Genomic DNA, 22801 nt, shown 5'->3' with positions numbered 1-22801 from the left:
GTGTAGCATGCCCCAAGTTCGAATGATAGGACAGTATAGTGTAGCATGCCAACAGTGTGAATGGTAGAAGAGTATATAGTGTAGCATGCCCCAAGTGTGAATGGTAGGAAAGTACAGTATAGTGTAGCATGCCCAAAGTATGAATGGTAGGATAGCACAGTATAGTGTAGCATGCCCCAAGTTCGAATGATAGGACAGTATAGTGTAGCATGCCAAAAGTGTGAATGGTAGAAGAGTATATAGTGTAGCATGCCCCAAGTGTGAATGGTAGGATAGTACAGTATAGTGTAGTGTAGCATGCCCAAAGTATGAATGGTAGGATAGCACAGTATAGTGTAGCATGCCCCAAGTTCGAATGATAGGACAGTATAGTGTAGCATGCCAAAAGTGTGAATGGTAGAAGAGTATATAGTGTAGCATGCCCCAAGTGTGAATGGTAGGCTAGTACAGTATAGTGCAGCATGCCCCAGGTGTGAATGGTAGGATATTAAAGTATAGTGTAGCATGCAAAAGTTTGAATGATAGGAGAGTATAGAGTAGCATGCCACAAGTGTGAATGGTAGGAAAGTATAAGGTAGCATGCCCCAGGTGTGAATGGTAGGAGAGTATAGGGTAGCATGCCCAAGTGTGAATGGTAAGAGTATAGTGTAGCATGCCCTAAGTGTGAATGGTAGGATAGTACAGTATAGTGTAGCATGCCCCAGTGTGAATGGTAGAATAGTGCAGTACAGTGTAGCATGCCCCCAAATATGAATGGTAGGATAGTACAATATAGTGTAGCATGCCCAAGTGTGAATGGTAGAATAGTACAGTATTGTGCAGCATGCCCAAGTGTGAATAGTAGGATAGTACAGTACAGTGTAGCATGCCCCAAGTGTGAATGGTAAGATAGTACAGTATACTGTAGCATGCCCCAAGTGTGAATGGTAGGATAGTACAGTATTGTGCAGCATGCCCAAGTGTGAATAGTAGGATAGTACAGTACAGTGTAGCATGCCCCAAGTGTGAATGGTAGGGTAGTACAGTATAGTGTAGCATGCCCAAAGTGTGAATGGAAGGATAGTATAGTGTAGTGTAGCATAGCATAGCATGCTACAAGTGTTAATGGTAGGATAGTAGAGTATAGTGTAGCATGCCCAAAGTGTGAATGATAGGATAGTACAGTATAGCTTGCCCAACGTGTGAATGGTAGGACAGTACAGTATAGCATAGCATGCCCCAATTGTGAATGGTAGGACAGTACAGTATAGTGTAGCATGCCCAAGTGTGAATGGTAGGACAGTACAGTATAGTGTAGCATGCCCAAGTGTGAATGGTAGAACAGTACAGTATAGTGTAGCGTGCCATAATCTGTGCGCAGTTGGAAGGAGAGGGACTGAAATGTAGAGGATTGCTGCAATACAATGCTATGTTTAGGTGACATGGTTGAGAAAGAGACAATGACACTTGGCTGATGAGTTGACCTTCAACTGATTTCTAAATTTAAGGAAATATGCAGTGTGTTTTAAAATGTGATCAAGTGAGGATGCCTGTTTGGCATCTACTTTTCTGAAGTAAAGAAACAATACAAAAGGGCTCTGGCTGACAGTTTGCAGATCACTGCAAGCCAGGAAAAGACAACTCCCCAAATGATTTAGCCATCCTGCAGGAAGATTTGTCCTAAATAAATAACAGGTGCCAAAGTCACAGATTGAAACTAAATGACAAAAAAATTCATCATCATATCTTTTGGTCAGTCATCAACACCAGTGAACTACCAAACTGACTATATGCACCCTAAGAGGTGTCCCGGTTTGGGATTTGGGAACTTATGTGGACAGTGCCCTAACTTTTGACCAGCATTTGTTCACTATCATAAGAAAGTCCTATATTGCACAGCTTATAAGGGAATGTGTGTAGATCTAGGGATTTCGATCGGTGAATATAATGTCCCTTTTGCAAGTATCTGCCCAGACACATGCAACTGGAATGGCCACAAAGATACCTTAATAAAAGGATACAAAGCCTATGCAACATGTCCTACATGGACTGAATGAAAGGCCTGTCACTATACTAGGTATCCTACAGACTGCTAAGAGATGACCAGTGTCTGGCATACAAGGCATCCACTGACCCAATACCTATGGATTTACTGCACATCAGCAAGTCAAATGGCATCAGAAATACTTGGTCTAGAGATCTAAATCTCTTCAGCAACATCAGCAGAATGGTTTGGAGGGACAGGCATATCTCACTGAGGATACCACTGTTCTGAAACTAACTCCCTATCAATATAAAATAAAGTTCATCCCTGTCTATATTCAAGTGCAACTTAGATGGGAAACAAAGAATTACCCCAGGGTTGCTCCTGTACCACTAATGGACAGAGGCAACTTTTAAATACTGTATTCCATGCATGGGTCCCCTTATAGTGTGATCCCAGTTATTCTCATTAGGGATAATCTAATTATTGATCATGGGATGGGCAAGGCCAGTTTCTAGCCATACAATGGGTGTATTCGTGCTCAGAAAGAGAAATTGGCTAGACCTAAAATGGAACCTGTTTGTAAGAGGCGGAATACTTGATACTTTCAAAGTGTTTTGTACCTAGTATAGCGGAGCTGTTTTTATGTACAATGGAGTTTCATTTTAGGAGGTTGCAATGTGAGTGCAAAGTGGTTGTGGGTTTTGAGACTAAGAAGGGACCAGGAATATTATTTAGACATGAGGAAAATAACCAAACAAGGCAGCTTGGGTGGCATATATTGAGAAAGCCCTAATTATGGCCTGTTTAACTGGGGTCTGATAATGGGCAAAAGGTGCTTGACAGAGCTGTCAGGAAGGATGAGCATACTCATCCTGGGGGAGAGGGCAAATGTGGATACAGGTTATAGTAGTCCTTTGGAGGAATGAGGTGTACCCATGACCGGAGGTCGTGTGTGGCACTAAGTCACCAACTGTCAGTATTTTTACTGTGCAATTGCACAGGAGTGTCAACTTACAGAAAAGTGAACAAGTGCTTGCGATGATGTGATTCACACATCCCACCCCACCCTCCTTGGGGAGGTGTTAGACCAAGTAATAAATGTTAACACGTGCATATTTCATGACTAAGTGATCTTCTCCGGATGGCTCTGCAAAATAACTGAAGTCTGATTGGGAAGGCTTGATGGTCAGCAAGTGCAGGGCAAAAAGCATAATAAAACAGGAGTAATTAAATATAAATCAGGAGTAATTAAATATAAATCAGGAGTAATTAAATAGTAAATCAGTATTTCAACTCTGTTCCATCTGCAGGACATTAAGCACAATGCAGTTCTCCTTACTTTAAAAACAATGCTGGAATTAGACATTTTTCACCAAAGAGGTGGCATTCACAGGTCTCTAAGTCTGGATTTGGACTTTAGATGTAATGAACGTGATTATGTAAAGAAAGAAGTGTGCCAGATTTGCAGTAGACATTTGGTGTACAGCAGCAGCTCAAGTTCTGCCATTTTAAGTCTACAAGGGTTCAAAGAAACCACAAGCATTGCAGGTTTTAAAGGTCAGAAGTGAAAAGTAAAACTGAAACCAAGTACATAACTGTGAAACGAGAACATTCAGTTATGAAGATGGTACAAAATAACAGTGCAGCCAGATTGCAGAGGGGCACTTCAAAAGTCAAGTCAGGAGGGAGTTTTCCACAGAAAAGAACAGACAATACTACACTACCAGGGTGGTGGATATAAGCTGCTACAGCTTCACAGAAGCTGACATAGAAGGGTTAGTTGCACAGTTCATGGAAAGACCACTGTGAGATGAAGAGCCAAGTGAAATAAATCTACAGAGAGGTCTGTATCTGAAGTTCTTTATGTATACTTTACCTAATCTATTAGTTTCTGTTCCATGTACCTATTAAGTGCCAGGAAATGTTTTGGTTTAAGCAGATAAGCAGTAAACAATTGAATGTTCATTAATTTTGAAAGTATCATATGACCATAGACTTTGCCCTACAACATTGCTTCTGAAGACGTAAAAAAAGTTTGATTTTGGTCTGTAAACTACAATTAAGGGAGATATTAACACTAGAAATGAACATACATTTTGAACACTTACTAGTACAAGCCATGGAAGGTGGGTCACCATCTGCTCGGTAAAAATTCCTTTCACATTTACACTTCGTAGATGCCTCTTCATTTGTGGCGCTATGAGGAGGACATTTTGCGCACTTTGCATTTCCTGAGAAAGCCTTGTAGAATCCAGGTTGACATGCTAAAAAGAAAATACAAAAGAAATGCATTGACTGAAGTGAAGAGGCGTCAATATTACAACATCCATGTATGCAAAAGTTGGCGCTTTCATCTGTCAAATTTACTGGAAAGATTAAAATACCAAAACACAAAGATTTTTTGTTTTTAACCACATAACAGATTTCAGTAGGTTATAATTGAGAAAGATGAGAAATATTTCTTTCTTTCCAAATCTCATCCCATATCTCACGTCAGATAAATAATGAAGAAATCTAGAACCACATATCGTATATATATTACTAAAAAAAATACAGCAAGTGCAATGGGTGACTAGCTTCCACCTCTCAATACAAGATACAATACCTGAATGTAATATCCGAATTCTTTCAGTAATGCATCTCATACATAAATGCATCAGTGAGGAAACCTTTTGCCCCTTCAAGAACTACACTGCTCACATGTTTGCTCAAACAGGTCTCTGGAGATGTGTCCAGGTATGTGTAAATCAGATGCATGCACACAGACATGGTAATACAAAGTGTGCATCGCAAACGAAAGCATCCTTAAACTGCAAAAATAGTAGATCTTTAAGGTGTAGTCACTGTACCAGTAAACATTTGAGGTTTTATCCACCTAAATGTCTTCGCTGGTTAGACATTTCCCCAGTTGTGTATCTGACATTTAAAGACACGAGATGATATTTCACCAGCTATTGTTAGAACTTTGCTAGTGCATGACACTGTCATATAAATTTTGCATTGCTAGGACCTTTTTTTCAGCTCTTCAAGCCCCATGTGTCTAAACACTTGTCATTGCAGTACTGTTTGACAAACCCTGTAATGTAATAAGAGCTTAATAACAGCATAATACAATACAATACAGAAAAGAAAACCGTTCCCCACCGCACTCCCTGATCTTTATACTGGTTACATGTGCCTAGTAATCTACTCACTTTTTATATACAAAGTTAAGAGTTAAAGTTGTTTTAAGACATGTGTTTGCAACAGTTCTTTATACCAACATTATAATAAAAGCTGCTTTCCATTAAACACGATTTGATACTTGTGGGAGCCAGGACTATTGTAACCCCCCATATAATAATTTATACATCACTAGTAGTACTAAGTGTGCATTGTGTTGCAATTTACACAAAGTAATAACACTTTTGGGAAGCTAGAGTACTAATGTTATGCAGTAATGCATTTCATAGCAAGAGTACATGTCCAAGCTAGGTGTTCTGCCGAGGTTTCCTCAAGGTAATATGGTTTATATCAAGCGTAAAGTAAATGATGTAAATCTGCAGGAATCAGTATGCAAAACTCATGGTTCTACAAGTACTAATGCCCCAAGTGTTCAAAGGCCTGTTGTCTGAAAGCCAGGGGCCCTATGATCTTGTAGCTCATACAACCTGCTGCTTGTGCTCCAGGGACCTTACGATCATGTAGCTCATACAGGCTGCTGCTTGTGCTCCAGAGGCCCTATGATCATGTATCTCATACAGGCTGCTGCTCATGCTCCAGGGATCCTGTGATCTTGTAGCTTATACAGGCTACTCCTCATGCTCCAGGGATCCTGTGATCTTGTAGCTCATACAGGCTGCTGCTCATGCTCCAGGGATCCTGTGATCTTGTAGCTCATACAGGCTGCTGCTCATGCTCCAGGGATCCTGTGATCTTGTAGCTCATACAGGCTGCTGCTCATGCTCCAGGGATCCTGTGATCTTGTAGCTCATACAGGCTACTGCTTGTGCTCCAGGGGCCCTATGACTTTGTAGCTCATACAGGCTTGCTGCTCATGCTCCAGGGGTCCTGTAATCTTGTAGCTCATACAGGCTACTCCTCATGCTCCAGGGATACTCTGATCTTGTAGCTCATACAGGCTGCTGCTCATGCTCCAGGGATTCTGTGATCTTGTAGCTCATACAGGCTACTGCTTGTGCTCGAATAAGAGTTAGGGAAGTAACTCCCAGGCCTTACCCGAACACATTAAGTTCAAGGGAGGTATGTGCAGCAGCTGTACAGGGACCAGGAAAGGAGTTGTAGGGTTAGGGAATGGGAAGTAAATTGTAGTGTTAGGATGCAACTGGGATATTTAGGTTTAAGGAGGTAGGCTGGAGTTTTAGGGTTATGGAGCAAGGAACCTGGTTAGGAACTGGGTTGAAGTTTTATGGTTAAAGTTCTGGTATTGCTATACATTTTAACCAAGGCAAGTGTTGGGAGGGCAGACAGTACATAGAAGGCACTGCAGCTTAGTAGCAAAAGTAGAGGGCCATCGACCTCTGGGCTACTTTGCTACCCTATGCATAATCAGTTTAATAATGTATACACGCACATTTTTGTCAAGCATCTCCAAGTATTGTGCTTCTAAATAAATGCCAGATATATAGGAAAACGTGCAAGATTGCACAGTAGTAGATAATAGTAAATATATTCCTTCCACAGTATTGTGCAGTATCAGTTACTATATTTATAATCACAAGATGTTGGGAATACAGCCTCACATATCGGGGGGGGGGAAGTCAAAATACTTTGTTGTTGATTTCCAGCATTTTACTGCAAGAGTGAAATGATGAAAGGGAAATAATTCTGTTACCCAGGCATCCTGCAAGACTACATTCAAAGCTATTAGAAAATGGAATCCACGGAAGCCCCTCATCAAAACAGTGCAACACTAGCAAAACTGGAGAAACAAAACAGTCTTTGCCAATGTTTTAAAGACATTTCCTCACTCGTTTTCATTCACCATCACTCCATCCCTTACATAGTCAGAGCATTCCCTTCACCACCTCCAAGATCTTACTTTTGTCTGCTGTTAAAATAATGCGGCCTTCTGGCTTTGCCTTGTTACATGGTTTAACAGGTTAATTTCATGCAAGCCTGTCTTACTGCCCTAAACTGTTTTAAAAATGACAATATAGTGGCAATTAGTTTCTTTCCCATAGAAACCATAGTAGGAATTGACTAAACACTTGCTTATTACAGTAACAGGTGAATGGAAAAGTGTCTTCTTGCTTTTGATAAAATATTCGGCTTTCCAGCAAGGAGGAGACAACAGGCCAGAGGCCTCAGCCTTAACTGTCCAAATGTTAGCTAATAGTCAGAAGGTGGAAGCATTCCTACAGGTCACACCAAGGAGAAAGAAAAAGTGAAAAATATGAAACAGGAAAGGCAACACTCTCTTAAGAGCTTAGATTAGAGCACATTGTTCCTCTGGGGAAAATGGACTGTTATTGCATTCATGATTTCTGTTTCCCTCAGCTGCTGTAGTGAACAGTTGTGCTGGAAACGAGTTGTGCTTAGATTCCTGCTGTCCCAGCATGCCCTAGCAGTGGGATTCCGATTAATTTCTTCCTGCAGGCTTACTCACATTTTTTGTCCTTGTCTGTAAGGCAACCTTGAAAATATTACCCTAGGTTCCCGGAGGAAAGAGCCAATATGGGCTTCATCAGATAGCCAATGATTCAGGTAAGGACATCATTACAGATGCTGAAGTAATTTGGTGATTTTAGTACTGCTCAATAAACGTGTTTCCAAACAGAGTGCTGGAACATTAAATATGTACATTTTAATAGCATAATATGGTGGCATTGTTCCGTAACTAGCATTCCAGTTTGGTAAAAACAGGATCAGTGGTTCAGATCCCAAAATAATATAATGCAGAGTCTGACAGTGTGTACAAAGACATCTACAAACGCTCCTTTTCCAAGGCATCATGGGAAGGATGCACAGTTCCCCTAAGCAACATTTCAGTGTACTTACAAAAGTATCAGACTTGTACTTTACAGTATGACCTTAAATAAACCATACCTCACCCTTGTCTACCTTGTAATGAAACCATGTAGAACTGTAGATACTTTAAAATAAATTTATTTTAAAAATATCTAAATTAGTCAGCAGGCTAGGGGAAAAGTGAAACAAAACAGTTTTTGAATTTGTCTTGCCCACGTTAGGAAAGAGTCTAAAATAAACAGAGTGCACCACTGTTTCATTACAGAAAACCAAAATAAGTGATGCACACAACCAGTTTTATAAGTAAATGCCAAATATATCTATCCTTGAATATATTACTTCGCTAATCCATTTTGAACTTTCCTGCTTCCTTCCTTCGAATACACACTCATTTGCAGTCACTCATCTCCGTGAACACTTGCCCTAAAACAGATTTATTCAACAATGAAGTTCATTATATACAATGAAACACTTGTATTGGTGTCAATTTGCAAAACGTAAGCAAAGCCTACTTTCAATCAGCACCATATATTGTGGTGGTTGCACATTTTATACACCATTTTAGAAAATGCTCTAAGCCATTACATACAAAGTAAACTCCAGTATCATGTCCAAGTTGCAATGGTAAACCAAATCTTGAAATGGTAAAGCTGAAAAAAATAATTTGCTTCAAGTCAATCAAAACCAGTTGCTGAATGAAAAAGTGCTTCTATGTATTTCAGGGCAGTATCAGTGCTGTACTAAATATTTAACTGGATTGAAAAATATATGAACTGCTGAACAGCCAGATAAAAAATAATTACAATCTGCACATATGCAAGAGGAGAGAGAGCCGGACATAGAACTATCCACCTTTACCAAATACTTTGTCATTCAACTAACTGTGCAATGCCTGCATTTAATGCAAGTCACTTAGGCAAGGGAACTCTGGCGTAGTGGGGAATACGTTACTTCCACAAGTGTTTTATACAAGCCTTTCAGCCTTGTGTTTTAGTTCTAATGAAGTTTTGTCACTTGCAGAATAAAGTTCTAAAATTTTAGTAAAGTGTTTTACTTAGTGTCGTTTGTTTTAGTTGTTTTGCGGCAGACAGTGAGAATATAAAAAGCACTGCCCATCATGACCTCACCATTATTGCTAAGTGCGGTAAGTCGCATTACAAATGCAATATGAAAGTAACATTGTTTAAATCTAATAAAAACAATAATCAAGCCACAAAATAATAATGAAGTACAATTCAAGCAAATGGGGCAGGGCAAAGCAGACGTGGATGCTATGACACAGGCTAGGGATTCAATACCTATGGAGTAAATCCCTAAGCATTGTGGGTAGTTTTTTTTATGGGGACTACCTGGCTGCAGGGGTAACCTGATGCCTCTTTTTGGGTGGGGAGGAAGGTGTGGGATGGTAACAGCTCTGCAGCTATAAATCTAGGAGTTACCAGTTATTTTGAGATCAAAGCTACATTCATGAAACAGACAGAAGGGCTTAGTTGATGACACTCACATCCAAGCTTAATTTCCCAGTCAGTGTTAAAAGACACAGCCAGGAAGTAAAGAAAATGTGACAAAGAATTAATGGATTAAGGCAATAAAAATAAGAAATAATGAAGTAGTTGTAGGAAAACCAACGTTAACATTATATGATGGAAAACAGCTTTACAGAACAATGTCAAGCTGCTCATTTAAGAACGCAGTTTTAACTGCTTTTAGAAAGTCATACATGTAGGGAAGACATTAATACAGGACTTATGTTCCACTGTATTCCTGTTCAGTTTCAGCAGCATTCCTTACCAAATTGATTTAGGCATTTCTAAAGGAATTGTACATTGCTCATGCAGTCTGGTTTCTTGTGTGCTAGACAGCTTTAAAATCAAATGTGATGGGGCAAAGATTGAGGAAATAATGCGATGAGATATGTATCCCTTTTTCAAGCTCGATTAATCTCCAAAACTAGGTACATCATGCAAAGGAGCAAATCAAGCCTGAAGATCGGAATGCACCTCCAAAACAGGTACAGTGGAAGGCATATAGCATCTCTTACCTTGTCAGAAGTCTATGGTAATATTGTCAAGTCCAGGAGGAAATGGGGATCATTTATTAGTCCTACATACAATGGGCATGTGACTCTTCTGGACTTTACGCCACTCATTAGGGCATGTGACTCTTCTGGACTTTACGCCACTCATTACTACCTGCATCATTTTCTCAGAGCCATACCTGGCTCTTCCAGTGCCCACAGCATTTCAATGATCTGGGGCCCCAAAACTGGATGTGATTTAGGATTAAAAAATGCTTGTGATCTAGCAGCTGGTGCTCCTGCAAAGTTTCTGCACTCCCACCCTTCTTCAGCCAGCAAAAAAAAAGTAGCAAGCCATTTTTTTTTAAGTTGTACCACATATGAAGCACTGTGCTGAAGCAAATTCAGTACTATATAAAAATACTAAAATTAATTTCTGTAAGTACTGCATTAATGATCAACTGGCATCTCCCAATGACTTACCTGTAGCACTTAGAATGACACTAGAGAAACACTTACTGATAAAAATGCATTACTATAACTATTTTGTAATTAAGTTATCAGTTAGCATCTCTAGTGTTGTTCTAAGTGCTGCAGGTCCATTTCTGTAAAGTTCGGGGCTTTCTTGTGGTTTATCAGTTTGTTTTGCGGCTCTCCTGATCACTCCCTTTCACCCTTCACCCCACCCTAGCCATGCAACTACATTTTTTTTTTCTTTTGTATCATGCAGTCTCATCACAGAGCGCATGAGTACAGAACAAAATTTGGTCTTTAATCAAGTTTATGAAAATTAAGGTTTTTCAAAGCCCATATTCAATCACTGATCACAATGTGTATTCCATTACTCCAAAGTGCTACAAGTCTACCTTTTTAATAGCATTATATCACCTGGAAATAATGCCCTTTAATGTTCATTGCCATTTTTCAGACAGATGGCATCGAAGCGATGTTCAGTATAATACGTTTAGGAAATGGTCACAAGCAGCATTACATCAGTTATGGCTTGGAATCTATTTTCATTTTATGCCCAGAACTATCTAGGGCAGGGCTATATCTTATTAATCTATAGACCACCTGCTAGAGTAACGTCTAGATGTGAAGAGCTGCTCTGACTTAAGAGATGGCCATTCCATGTATTTTAATATCTTCACAGATCCAGAATTGAAACAGTGTCCTGTTTGAGTAAGGTTCACGGTCCGCTCATTTCTGCCTGTAGCAGTTGACAATTCAGCTTGCACCTGAGATACGAGGGGAAAACACACACTCATGGGGGTTGGACAACTGTGCTACTCATTTCAAATGTTTTGATTTCCTTTTCAATCACTGTTTTATATTTAACATTTCATCTACGAGCTGTGCCATAAAAGCAAAGGTTAATTCATCACAGTTTTCAATCAGCCAGCATGTTTTAGGAAGTAGTATATAAATCCAAAGAACCTGGAGAAAACTTGAGCAGATATGAGAGTGCAATAAAATCTATGCAGACAACATCCAGAGGTTATTGATTACGTAGACAAACTGAGATTAGGATTGTACCCCAAAACCCTGGGGCTGCAATGCACATATTTTAAATGACAAAGTCACTATTCTGACCTGCTGAGATTAGTTAGTGAAGTATGACACTGTGCCTGGCTTGATATTACTTTTCAGGATCATTACTGGACAAGTGTTTTGAGCTGGAACCACAACATTTTATAGAGGTATCAGTGCTTATCAGGATGTGTGTTAGGGCAGTACAGGTGTGCTAGTGGTCAGTGTGATGATGGTGCGAAAGTGGTAGTGATTTTGTCTGATAATGGTATGACATGTTTATGCTATATGTTATAAAAGCATAAGGGATAGTGACAAACCACAGCATGAGGCATTGGCATTTTGTTCCACAAGTAGATGGCTTTAAGGGGTCAGCATCTGACCATGTCATGAGAGGTTTGCATTTTGTGCCATGAATAGATGGGCCCTAGGGTTAGTACTCAATGGCATATGGTGTTTATGCTTTATGCCATGAGTACATGTATCTTGATGTTAGCGTCGGCCCATAGCATGGGGAGTGTATACGTACACTATGAACAGAGGAATCTTGAGGTTAGAAAGTGTTAGCACATGGCGAGACTGTTCTGCACTAGAAGTATACGGTCTTTAGGTTAGTGTTTGAACACGACATGTGGCACTTGCATTTGTGCCATGACTAAATCAGCCCTGCGATTAATATCAGAAGCATGGCGTGTTTACGGGACGTTTGCATTCTGTACAATGAGTGGATCTCTTCTATAGTTAGAATTTGGGCATGGTGAAGGGTGCTTTATTTTCTACTCTGACTGGACAGGTCCTGAGGTTAGTATCAAAGCACAGCATATGGTGCTTGTATTCCTGTCCATGAGCAGATAGGTGCTGGGGTTAATATATGAGCACGGTATGTGGTGTATGTATTCTGGACCATGAGTGAATGCATGTGTGGGTCAGTATCCAAATGCGTGTGTGAGTCAGTATCCAAACATGGAATGGGGTGTCTTATTCTGAACCATGAATGCATGGGTCCAGAGGTTGGCATCTGAGGATAGTACGGGGTGTTTGTATTCTATACCATAACATAACATGATGGATCATGGGGGTTAGCATCTGAGCATTGTGTAATCTGTGCCATTAGTGATTGCATTCTGTACTCTGAGTGGTTGGGCAAGGTGATTTGAATGTGTTGCACAGGTTTGTTGAATTATATGCCATGCCTCTGGGTCCAGGGGTTAGTATCAGAGCACAGCACAGTGTTTATATTGTGTACCATTAGTGGATGGGTCATGGGATCAGAATGGCTTGGGGTGTTTGTATTGTGTACCTCGAGTGGATGAGTCCTAGGACTAGTACGGAAGCATGGTCTGGAGTGTTTGCATTCTGTACCATTAGTAGATGGGTCCTGGGATTATTATGCAAGTATGGCCTGGGGTGTTTGTATTCAGTACCTCGAGTGGATGAGTCCCAGAATTAGTATGCAAGTATGGCCTGGGGTGTTTGTATTGTGTGCTATTAACGCAAGGGTCCTGGGATTAGTATGCAAGCATGGACTAGGGTGTTTGTAATTTGTACCATTAGCAGATGAGACCTGGGATTAGTATGTAAGCATGGCCTGGGGTTGTTTGTATTTTATACCTCAAGTGGATGGGTCCTGGGATTAGTATGCAAGCATGGCCTGGGGTGTTTGTATTCTGTACCTTGAGTGTATGGGTCTTGAGTTTAGTATCGGAGCATGTATTGTGGGGTTATACTATGATTACCATGAGTACATGGGTTTTGGTTTGTCTAAAGACATGAGGTGCTTGTTCATAGGTTGGTACTAGGCTATCGGCCCTAAGGCCTATGCAAGCCTAGCCATAACAATTCCCTGGAAATTTCTTCCCACAATATTTACTTCTCTGGGCCCCTGTCTAGCAGGGCGACTGACATGATCCCCGGGGTGAATTTCTTATCTCCCATCCAATCATCACGGTTCCTTTTGCAGAGGGCCAATGAGGCGCTCTGCTTGACATGTATGGGCAATCTATTCCAGAATATGGGGAGTCTCTGGGTCAGGAACCTATCCCTTCAGCATGTTTTGGTCATGGTGATCAGGTTTAGATCCTTGGAGCGTGTGGCTTTGAGGGATTGGGATTTCTTTAAGTGGAGCATGTCCAACAGCTCAGGGTTTCACATGGCCTTGTATGTTAAGCTGACATCGCCTCTGAGTAGACGATATGCCACAGAATATAGCTGGAGTTTTTTTTTTTTTTTTTAGACTGTCAGCATTTGGCATCTGCTTTAGGCCTGTGATTCTTTTAGTGAGGTATTTCTGTGGCCTTTCCAGCTGTTGCAGATGTCTTGTGAGGTACATACCAAATGGGGCATTATACTCTATAATGGGTCTAATGAGGGATGAGTACAGTGGGACAATGACCTCTTTTTTTCAGGATGAAAAGCCCTTAGTGATGAGGTGTGCCACAGAAGGATTTCCTGACTGTTGTGGCGATGTGGTTATCAAAAGTGAGACCACTGTCCACTTGTGTCCCTAAGTCTCTCATCACACTTTTGACGTTTAGTGTCCTGCCACCTATGTGGTAGTTCATGGGTACATGTTTTTTTCCAAAGGGGATAACTATACATTTCTTGGCATTAAGCTTGAGCCCATGGCTCTGGCACCAGGCATCTGTTTCTGTAAGGCCCTTTTGTAGAATATCCACATCATTTGGGGATTCAATAATGGCTCCCAGTTTGCAGTCATCTGCAAACTTTGTTAGCCAAAGTCCCTTAGTGTTGGCTTGTACTTCAGTGAAGTAGATGCCAAACAAGAGTGGTCCCAGGACTGAACCCCTGAGGTACTCCACTTGTCTGGAGCTGGACTTGGAGTCTGCTACTTTTGCAGTCTGGGTTCTGTCAGTAAGCCAGTTGGCAACCCATCGAGTGACGTAGGGATTTATGCCCAGCTTAGTAAGTTTATCTAGGATTCCAGAGTGGGGGATGGTGTTGAAGGCCTTGGCGAGGTCCAGATAGGCTGTGTGGACCGCCTTACCCTCGTCCACAGCTCTGGAGAGATTCGAAGAAGTCAATCAGATTCAGGAGACAAAATCGGCCCTTCACAAACCCAAACTGGGTGGGGGGGTCCAGTGTTTGAAGGTTGCCAATGTCTTTGTTTATAAGTTCCATGATAATGTGTTCCATGCTCTTGCAGATCAGGCTCGTCAGACTGATGGGATGGTAGGTCCCGGGATCCAAGGCAGATCCCTCCCTTGTGGAGAGGGATATCTGTAGCTGTGCACCACTCAGTGGGCACGAAGCCTGAGGTGAGGCTATGATTAAACAGGACACTTAGGTGGGGTGCCAGTTCATTTTGTAGTTCATGTAGTACACAGCCTGGGATGTCATCTGGTCCCATGGATGCTGTATTCTTAGCTTTGGAGAGTGCTGTTTCTACCTGTGTGGCTGTGATTATCGGAATTTGGCAATCTTTTGGTATTGAGATTGGCCCTTTAGGGGGTGAGAGGGGGGTGAAGTTGGCACTAAATCGATCTGCCAGAATATTGGCAATATCCTTAGGATCAGTATATTTAATGCCATTCTGTTGTAGCTCAGAGCAGATCTGAGCATTGCCATTTAGATTCTTGACATAACTATAGAATGCTTTGTGGGTGTCTTTGGAATCTTTGGCAATTTTATTTTCGTAACTAGCTTTTGAGGATTTTATGAGGGATCTCAGCTTTTTACTGAGGCTGGTGAGGGAGTTTTTTGCATCCTGGGATTTTCCTCTTTTCTGCAACAGTTTCTTCCTTCTGTTGTATAGTTTGTTTATAGCAGGGGACCACCAGATTGGCTTCCTTTTTTTGGAGAAGATAAAGATCATCTTGGTTCTATTTGGGATGACACGATTCATGCACGAGTGGATGTGCTCGTACAGTGCCTTAGTGTAGGATTCTGCAGTCGAACTTCCAGATCCAGTCTGCGTGGGTGTTGTGAAGTTTGTCACTTCTGACTTCAGTAGCATGAAGTTGGCTTTGAAGAAGTTTTTTAAGGAGGTTTCCTTACTGGGGGGTGGGGGTGGGATGTGGATGTCAAGGGTGATTTGCTTATGGTCAGACCTGACCAATGAGGGGGTGACCACTGGTGTGGAGCATCTTGTCTCCCATGTTGGTAATGACCAGGTCTAGGATATTGGAGCCCCTGGTAGGACAATGGACTAGTTGATCCAGGGCGTTGGAATTTATAAATTCCAAGAACCGTTGGGAAAAGGAGTTGGTACCAGAGTAGTTTTCCCAATTAATGGCAGGGTAGTTGAAATCACCCTGTATTAGGGTGTTTGGTTGTATCTTAATATTTTCCAGTATGTTTAGGAAGGTGTAGTGAGAATCTTGGGGTATGGTGGGGGATCTGTAGCAAGCTACAATTTGGATTGTAGTCTTACCTAGTGTTAGTTGCACCTGGAGAATTTCAGATGCATTGTGTTGGACAACTAGCCTGGAGGTGTGAATATCCTTGGTGAATAAGGACACTCCTCCACCTTTAGTGTTTCGGTCTTGGTTTTGTGGCAAAAAGTGTGGTAAGAATTGTAGCCTGATACTGCAGGGGTGCTCTCTGGAGCCTTGAACCAGGTCTCAGTCACTGCATAAATATCGATGTTCTCCATTTTTAGGAGTGCCTCGAGAGAGTACATTTTGAGGTTTAGACTTCTAGCATTGAGTGGCATTACCTTCAGATTTTGCATGCTTGTATCTGTTACAGTGGTGGTTTTATCCTTTGATCCTTGCCTAAAAAAGGCACTATAGGGGTGGCAAGAGCTTTAGCCAATAACCTGAATCCCAGGGGTGACAGGTGCAGACCATTTCTGGCAAAGCATCGTGGTTTGTTGATCATGTCTTCCCAGGCAGACAAACACTGGATCCCCTTTGTATGACACCAGAAGCTTAGCCAATTGTTGAAGTCAATCATTTTGTCCTTATACTGTGGTATTCTGGGTGAAGGCAGGATGCTACTCAGGGCTAGGGTCATACCTGTCTGGGTCACATGATCCAAGAGCTCTTCCATGTCTCTCTTCATGTAGTCTAGTGAGGTACGTCTCAAGTCATTCACTCCAGCATGGACAATGACAGAGTCGTATTTGTACATGTTGTGGAGTGACTTGAGTGCATGCGTTATGTGGCAGATCCTGGCACCCGACAGGCAGCTGATAATTCAGCCTGGTGAGTGGGACACAATGAGTAGATGAGTCCTGTAATTACTGTCTGAACATAAGCGGTGTTTGTGTTTTATTCCATGAGTAAATTAATCTTGGGGGTTAGTGACTGAACATGACATGGTATGTCTGGGCTTGGTCAGTTAAGTGGTCATGGAATGTAGAAAAGGACAAATTACTGGAGTGATAGCTGTTGCTAAAACACTTCAGTATATTTTAATTAGACAACAAAATTGGATATACTCAGAGTGAGACATCGTTATAGGTGCAGCCAGTCAACAAGTTGTGTATCAAAAGGTTGAGGGATTGCACTCCAAATGTTTTTCCAAAATGACTGATCCCACAAGAGACAGCAGTCTACTTTAATTGGGCCTATGTCATATTGAAAGACCATATCAAACATCAAAACATAGATGTTCAAAACACTGAACCAGCTTTTAAGCTACATGCTGGTATTAAATGTGAATGGACGATGGCCCTTTCCCCAATGTGAAGCATTCTCTGCATTAGTGTGTGTTTGTAGGGGGGTGCAAGGGGGAAGCTGGTCTCCTATACAAATGTCTTATTTGGTTTTACCAGCATACAGCTGAAAAGCCGGACCAGTAGTTTGAATGTCGATATTCAAGTGTTTGATATTGTGGTCTGTTGATAATTCAGCACTGACCCCTTTAATCATGTGTGTAGATGCAATTAATTAATTAATCTCTGTGGACTGAGTTAGCCCAACTAAGAATGGACTTTTTTTTGATGAGACCAAGTGGTATATGACTGACAGTTGGGAAACAGGGCCAGGACACTAGGGAATTTTTCCTACCGTTTTCAATATGTGCCATGGTATCATTTACAAACTCTCGAGACACCAGAGTCAGGTTTATGGGACCTTGGTTTAATTTGTCATCCAAAGGATAGCACCTGAGGAATGCAGCCCCCCCCCCAAAGGATAGCACCTGAGGAATGCAGCCCCCCCCAAAGGATAGCACCACAGGAATGCAATCCCCCCAAAAGGAGAGCACCTCAATAATCCAGCCCCCCAAAGGATAGCACCTCAGGAATGCAGCCACCCCCATACACATGCTGCACAACACAATGCCAGAGGAAAAATGAACCCAAGCATCCAACATGGAAAGAGAACCTAAATCATTCTAACCGTCCAGTATCAACGTCCAAGTGCGTTACTAGCAGAGTGACTAGCAATATGTGATCATTCATTCTGTATTACTTAGTAACATTTTTATTTTATTTTAGTGCGTTTACTGGGGTAGGGTACTCATCAAGTCTGACCAATTTAAGGTCCATCCCTGGTCAGTTATACAGCAATAATCAGATTAGTTTCATATCCAAATATGAGAGTACAGGCAAAGTAACAAAAGGCAAAAATAGGAAATGTACAATTTATTTGAATTTCAAGTGTTATAACCTTTAATTTTCAAAAAAAACTCCTTTGCATACAGAGTCATCCTAAGCAAGCCAATTACTTACCCAGTGATTCCTGGCCATCCATGACAACAAGCATTTCTGCGTAGTCAGTAACAAGTGACAATGATTTTAAAAATAAAAATATGTACATTCTGCGGTAGTAGCTACAGAGTATCTCCGCTTAACCAATGTAGGCTCTATTCATATAACCCACAAAGTACAGAGGAGCAGACAGCAAACTGTAAATTATCCACATCCTTCTGTTGACCAGGGTTTGAACCTCACAGTCTCTATGCTCATATCATGCAACTCTTAGCAAGTAATGTAACCAATGCACAATATCTGGTAGCAAGCAGTAAAATAAACGTTGAATCACACACAGGAACACAATAAATGTACACATGGACAGTACAATCAGAGTAATCTAGAGTAAAAGTAAGCAGTTTGCAGACCCATATCCCTAGGAGGGAATCTTAGTAATGCCTTGGAACTCATCTGACCCAAAGGAGCTCAAAGACCTTTTCAAGAAATCCTCGCTACTGGCTTTTAAAAAGATTGACTTTTTATACTGCCTGGCTTGGGAGAAACAAATGGCTCTAATTAAATGTTAAATGGCTCATTTCAATTTGAATTAGATTTAAATTAAAAACAAACAAAGGTCTGAGTAAACAGAAGGCATTAGTATTCTGTTGTGATATGCCTTCCATAAAGAGCACTGCTGCTAGTTTCCAGCTGGAAACGCAAACTAATGACTGGTCAACCTGCGCAGACACTTCCTGAACACTCCTGCTTCTTGGTGGCCTGACACGATCCCTTTGCCCTTACAAGGTCACAGACACTGCTCAACAGCAGACTGAATTTCTCTCTGTGCGTGTGTAAGAAAATTTCATTCTCAGTAAAAGCTGCTGGGAATGACACCTGGGGATCTCGTGCAATCAGATCTATGTATCTACAATGTACAACAGGGGCATAAGGCACTGGATGCAGGAGGTATGACTAGCACTGTGAATAAGTGCCCCCCCCCCCCCCCCGCGTTCTTGTATGGATACAATGCAACAGCTTTTTAAGGTAAGGCACTGCTGAAGTTGGGCTCATGTTAGTTCATACTTCTTGTGGTGATGTATGACTGATCCATGACAAACTGTTTAATACTTTCAAAACAAAAGCAGAATATGCAGAAATGCCTGTCTTAAAAATAGAAGTGCACGTAGACCCATTGTTACATTCTGTTATCTGGAAAAACATTAACTTAAGCACTTACCTAGCATGAGACTGTTTTGAACAGCACTTAGTGGGTACTTAATAAATGCTTGTTATGCACCTTTAAGCACTGCTACAATCAGGTCTTTGGAACTGTATCAGCTGGCGAACAGTGACAGAATGTAGAACCGCCTTTAAATTTTGATCGAAATACATTCTACCAGACTAACAGAATATATGGGGCAGCAAAATGTTTAACCACTTTTAACATCTCCTTTCCCTTCTGCCAGAGGGGCACTTCATTTCTGTGCCTCTCTTATTTCCATGATTTTGTAAAATGTCGCTAAATTTGATTTTGCCTTGACCCTTGTGAAATCTTTCATTTTTTTGGAAATCAAAAAGGTTTGCAGTCAATAATGCTACTCAATGTTATACTAATTTAGAAAATGCACAATCATGCAACACATGGCGTTCTATTATATTTTAAAGCGACTTAGAGCAATATTTAAAAACTGCCCTGACTTTGATCCTTTATTTCCAGTCCCCCCACATTTTTTTTGTAGTTAAGAATTCTTAAGCAAAGCAGCTGGCACGTATGCTGCTGTCTGTGTGACAGCAGTTAAATGCTTAACTGTCTTTCAAAGCCAGTAATACACTTTGTACGTCTACATTCTTTCTGTAACTGGTAATAAATGGGGCAGATGAAACTCCATGACTGCATAGCATCGGGTCATTGGTCATAACTTTTAATTATGTGTTCTTGGCACAGATGCCATGATTCACCTCTCTAGAACTTTACTCAAGAGATGAATTTCTTGGCATACGTCTGAAACACATAAGCTGGTTACAATTGGGCACCCAATCATAATCCCCTATACAGGCTCCAGGTTGCTTTCCTTGTTCAGAGGACAGTAGCTATCTGGTGGGGCACAAAGTGTGTGAAGAAAATCTACAAACATAGACTGTAGAACTCACACAAACCATGGTTAATAATAAAATATAATTTCCCTAAGGATAAAAGCCTGAATGCCATAATATTACAAATGTTGGCAATATTCATAGCACATAAAAACTGCTAGTTTTGCAGGCTCACGGATTATGGCTTGGATGAATTGTTAGCGCGCTATAGTGTAACAAGCCAAGGGTTTAGCTACCAATACAACAGAGGCTGGAAAACATCATGTGCAAAGACATTGTGTTCTATAGAAAAAGGAAAAATATCATTAAGCAAAATTCAGGAACAGAAATCAGACTCATTTCCCCTAGTATTGCAATGATATGCATTTCTGAACAAAAGAATAAAACTCTAATGACTAATATAATTAACTGACAGTAATCATGACTGATTTACCAGAAACTCAAACATTATGACGGAGATAAACATCTGAAGCAAAAATCAGTGACATTCTGCAAAAATAGGGATACTGAGAGGTACAAGTAGCAATAAAAGGGAATGTCTGATCATAGCAGCCTACCCCATTACTTGAATACTTCATTTAATATGTGGGATTTTAAAATGATGCACTTGTTCATAAGCACCTACAGTAACCTTCAGAATATTACAAGTGTCAGCAGAAAACTAAGAGTTTGGTGTGTTAGTACCTGAGAAAAGCAAGTGATTTTTATATTTATTACTCTTGGACTCCTCTCGGTCAATAACGTGGGTGCTCGGTCTCTCTAGAAGTGAAACATACAAGGCGCTAAACAAGTGTACAACCACTGATTAGAAAATACAAAGTGGAAGGGCCCTAAGTTGTTACTGCGTCATGGAGTGAGTCATCCTGTACTTCAAACTGATCCTCATATGGGTGGGGGGGGTTGTCCTCACATGTGGGGTACAAAGGGAGCTTAACCTCCTGCAAAACACAACTGTAAAGGAGACTAGCAAGTCACTTTTCTTCCCATAATTCCAGGGTTCGTACTTCTGAATTAAGAAATGCAGTAGATAAGTCCTGTAATCTACCAACTTTTCTAAAAAGAAAATTACTAAATTTTTAAGGGACACAGCAAAATTTTGAGCCAAATCAGGTGAAGCTGAAAACTACGTGCTTAGCCCTTTTAATACCTGCTCATGTGCTCTCTCTTCCTCTAGGAGGTAATAGCTCAGTGAAATGTACGGGGTGGAAAGTGACCATGGGTAGAAAATGTTTTTCCAAAACACAGATTTCAGTTTGGACTTTCAGTATTTGTAGCTTAGAGGTTATACTGAAGAACTTCAGAATGCATGTACTTTGAGGAATGAATCAGATATTTTGACAAATACTATATCAATATACTTGATAATTATTCCATAATATTCTGTTGAGTAAACTCAGGACACTATTACTAAACATCTAAACGTAAAGGTGACATTGCTTGGTTACCTACACAATTTCTGACGTAACTATATACTATGAGGATTTCTAGTGCTTCAGGGTACTTGCTTCAGATATGATCTCATTTCATTCTTGTCCAGAATCCTTAAAGCATTTAATTCTTGCCAATTTGCAAACCTTTAAAAAAGCCTCCATTACTGTCCCCCACATGCCTGCATGCTTGTTTTCAGCGAGAAAGGAAAGTAGTCGGACATTTTATGCCACTTTTTGGCCTGCTGCAATCCTGTGCATTTTTCACTCAGATCAGCATACTGTAAAAGATAGTTGTAGTGTAAATTATAATTGTACTATTTTCATAAATTTCAGTCTCATTTTAATTGTTGGATGGTGAAACAGAACTGTTTGCAAACTGCAAGGTTTCTCTGTGGAACAACGAATATGCAATAAGTGGTAACTGTAATATGTTTACATATGAGACAAAATCCAGACAGAAATCCAAATGACCCCGCTTTAATTGTCCAAGAATAAACCCTGATGAGAGGAACTGTATCTTCATCTGTTTTCTTTTTATGGATAACATTGTACACATTCATATTTGAAAAACCAGTGATCAGGAGATTTACAATATGTCATTTCTACACTTCAGCTGAGTATGATCCCCAAGTTCAAATAGATATCCCTAAGACTTCAAATTATGGGTTTCATAAAAAGAATTATTGCTTACTGATGCCAATAAAAACAGAATCATGTAAAATGGAGACTTTTGCTGTAGTCTTCGCAAGTACAATTGCACGCTACAATGCAATTCTGGTAAAGATTACAAATGGCTACCAGGAAGACATTCCTATTTTGCTTCTTTAACAACCCTCCTGGATAAGCAGACCTTTTTTGGATCACATATCATTTTCTTTCCGAAATAGTTACTGATACCGGACTAACAAACATCTGTGGCTTCATTCTCAATTCAATTTATGCCCAGAAACAATTATGACTTTATCCTTAAGTGGTTTGGTGACTATGCTTTTTTTACATATGTTAAAGGTCCTGCTTCTCTAACATACTGATGTAATTTGCAGTTTATTCAATTGCATACATTTATGTTTTGACTTTAACAATGACCACAAAGAAACACATTTCTCTTTCTACACGTTCATGCAACTCCCCTTGCATTACAAAAACAAAATTTCTTGATTTGACAATTTCAACATTTCATGTCTTCACAAGCCAAT

At 40.6% G+C, this 22801-nt stretch overlaps 1 protein-coding gene across 1 annotated transcript in view; it reads right to left on the bottom strand.

The window, feature by feature from the left end:
- EPHA3 (EPH receptor A3) overlaps nt 1–22801 on the bottom strand; it is a gene marked incomplete in the record, with an annotated part of 1122317 nt that overhangs the window by 365384 nt on the left and 734132 nt on the right. The window contains 1 exon segment of the mRNA XM_044072146.1: nt 4075–4230. Within this exon segment, the coding sequence (XP_043928081.1) occupies nt 4075–4230 (156 nt within the window).

The sequence above is a fragment of the Protopterus annectens genome, chromosome 5.part0 (genome assembly GCF_019279795.1).
Source record: "Protopterus annectens isolate FY-2018-M chromosome 5.part0, PAN1.0, whole genome shotgun sequence".
Taxonomy (NCBI): domain Eukaryota; kingdom Metazoa; phylum Chordata; order Ceratodontiformes; family Protopteridae; genus Protopterus; species Protopterus annectens.
The sequence above is the reverse complement of the archived record's forward strand: the minus strand, read 5'-3'. Positions and strand labels throughout refer to the sequence as shown.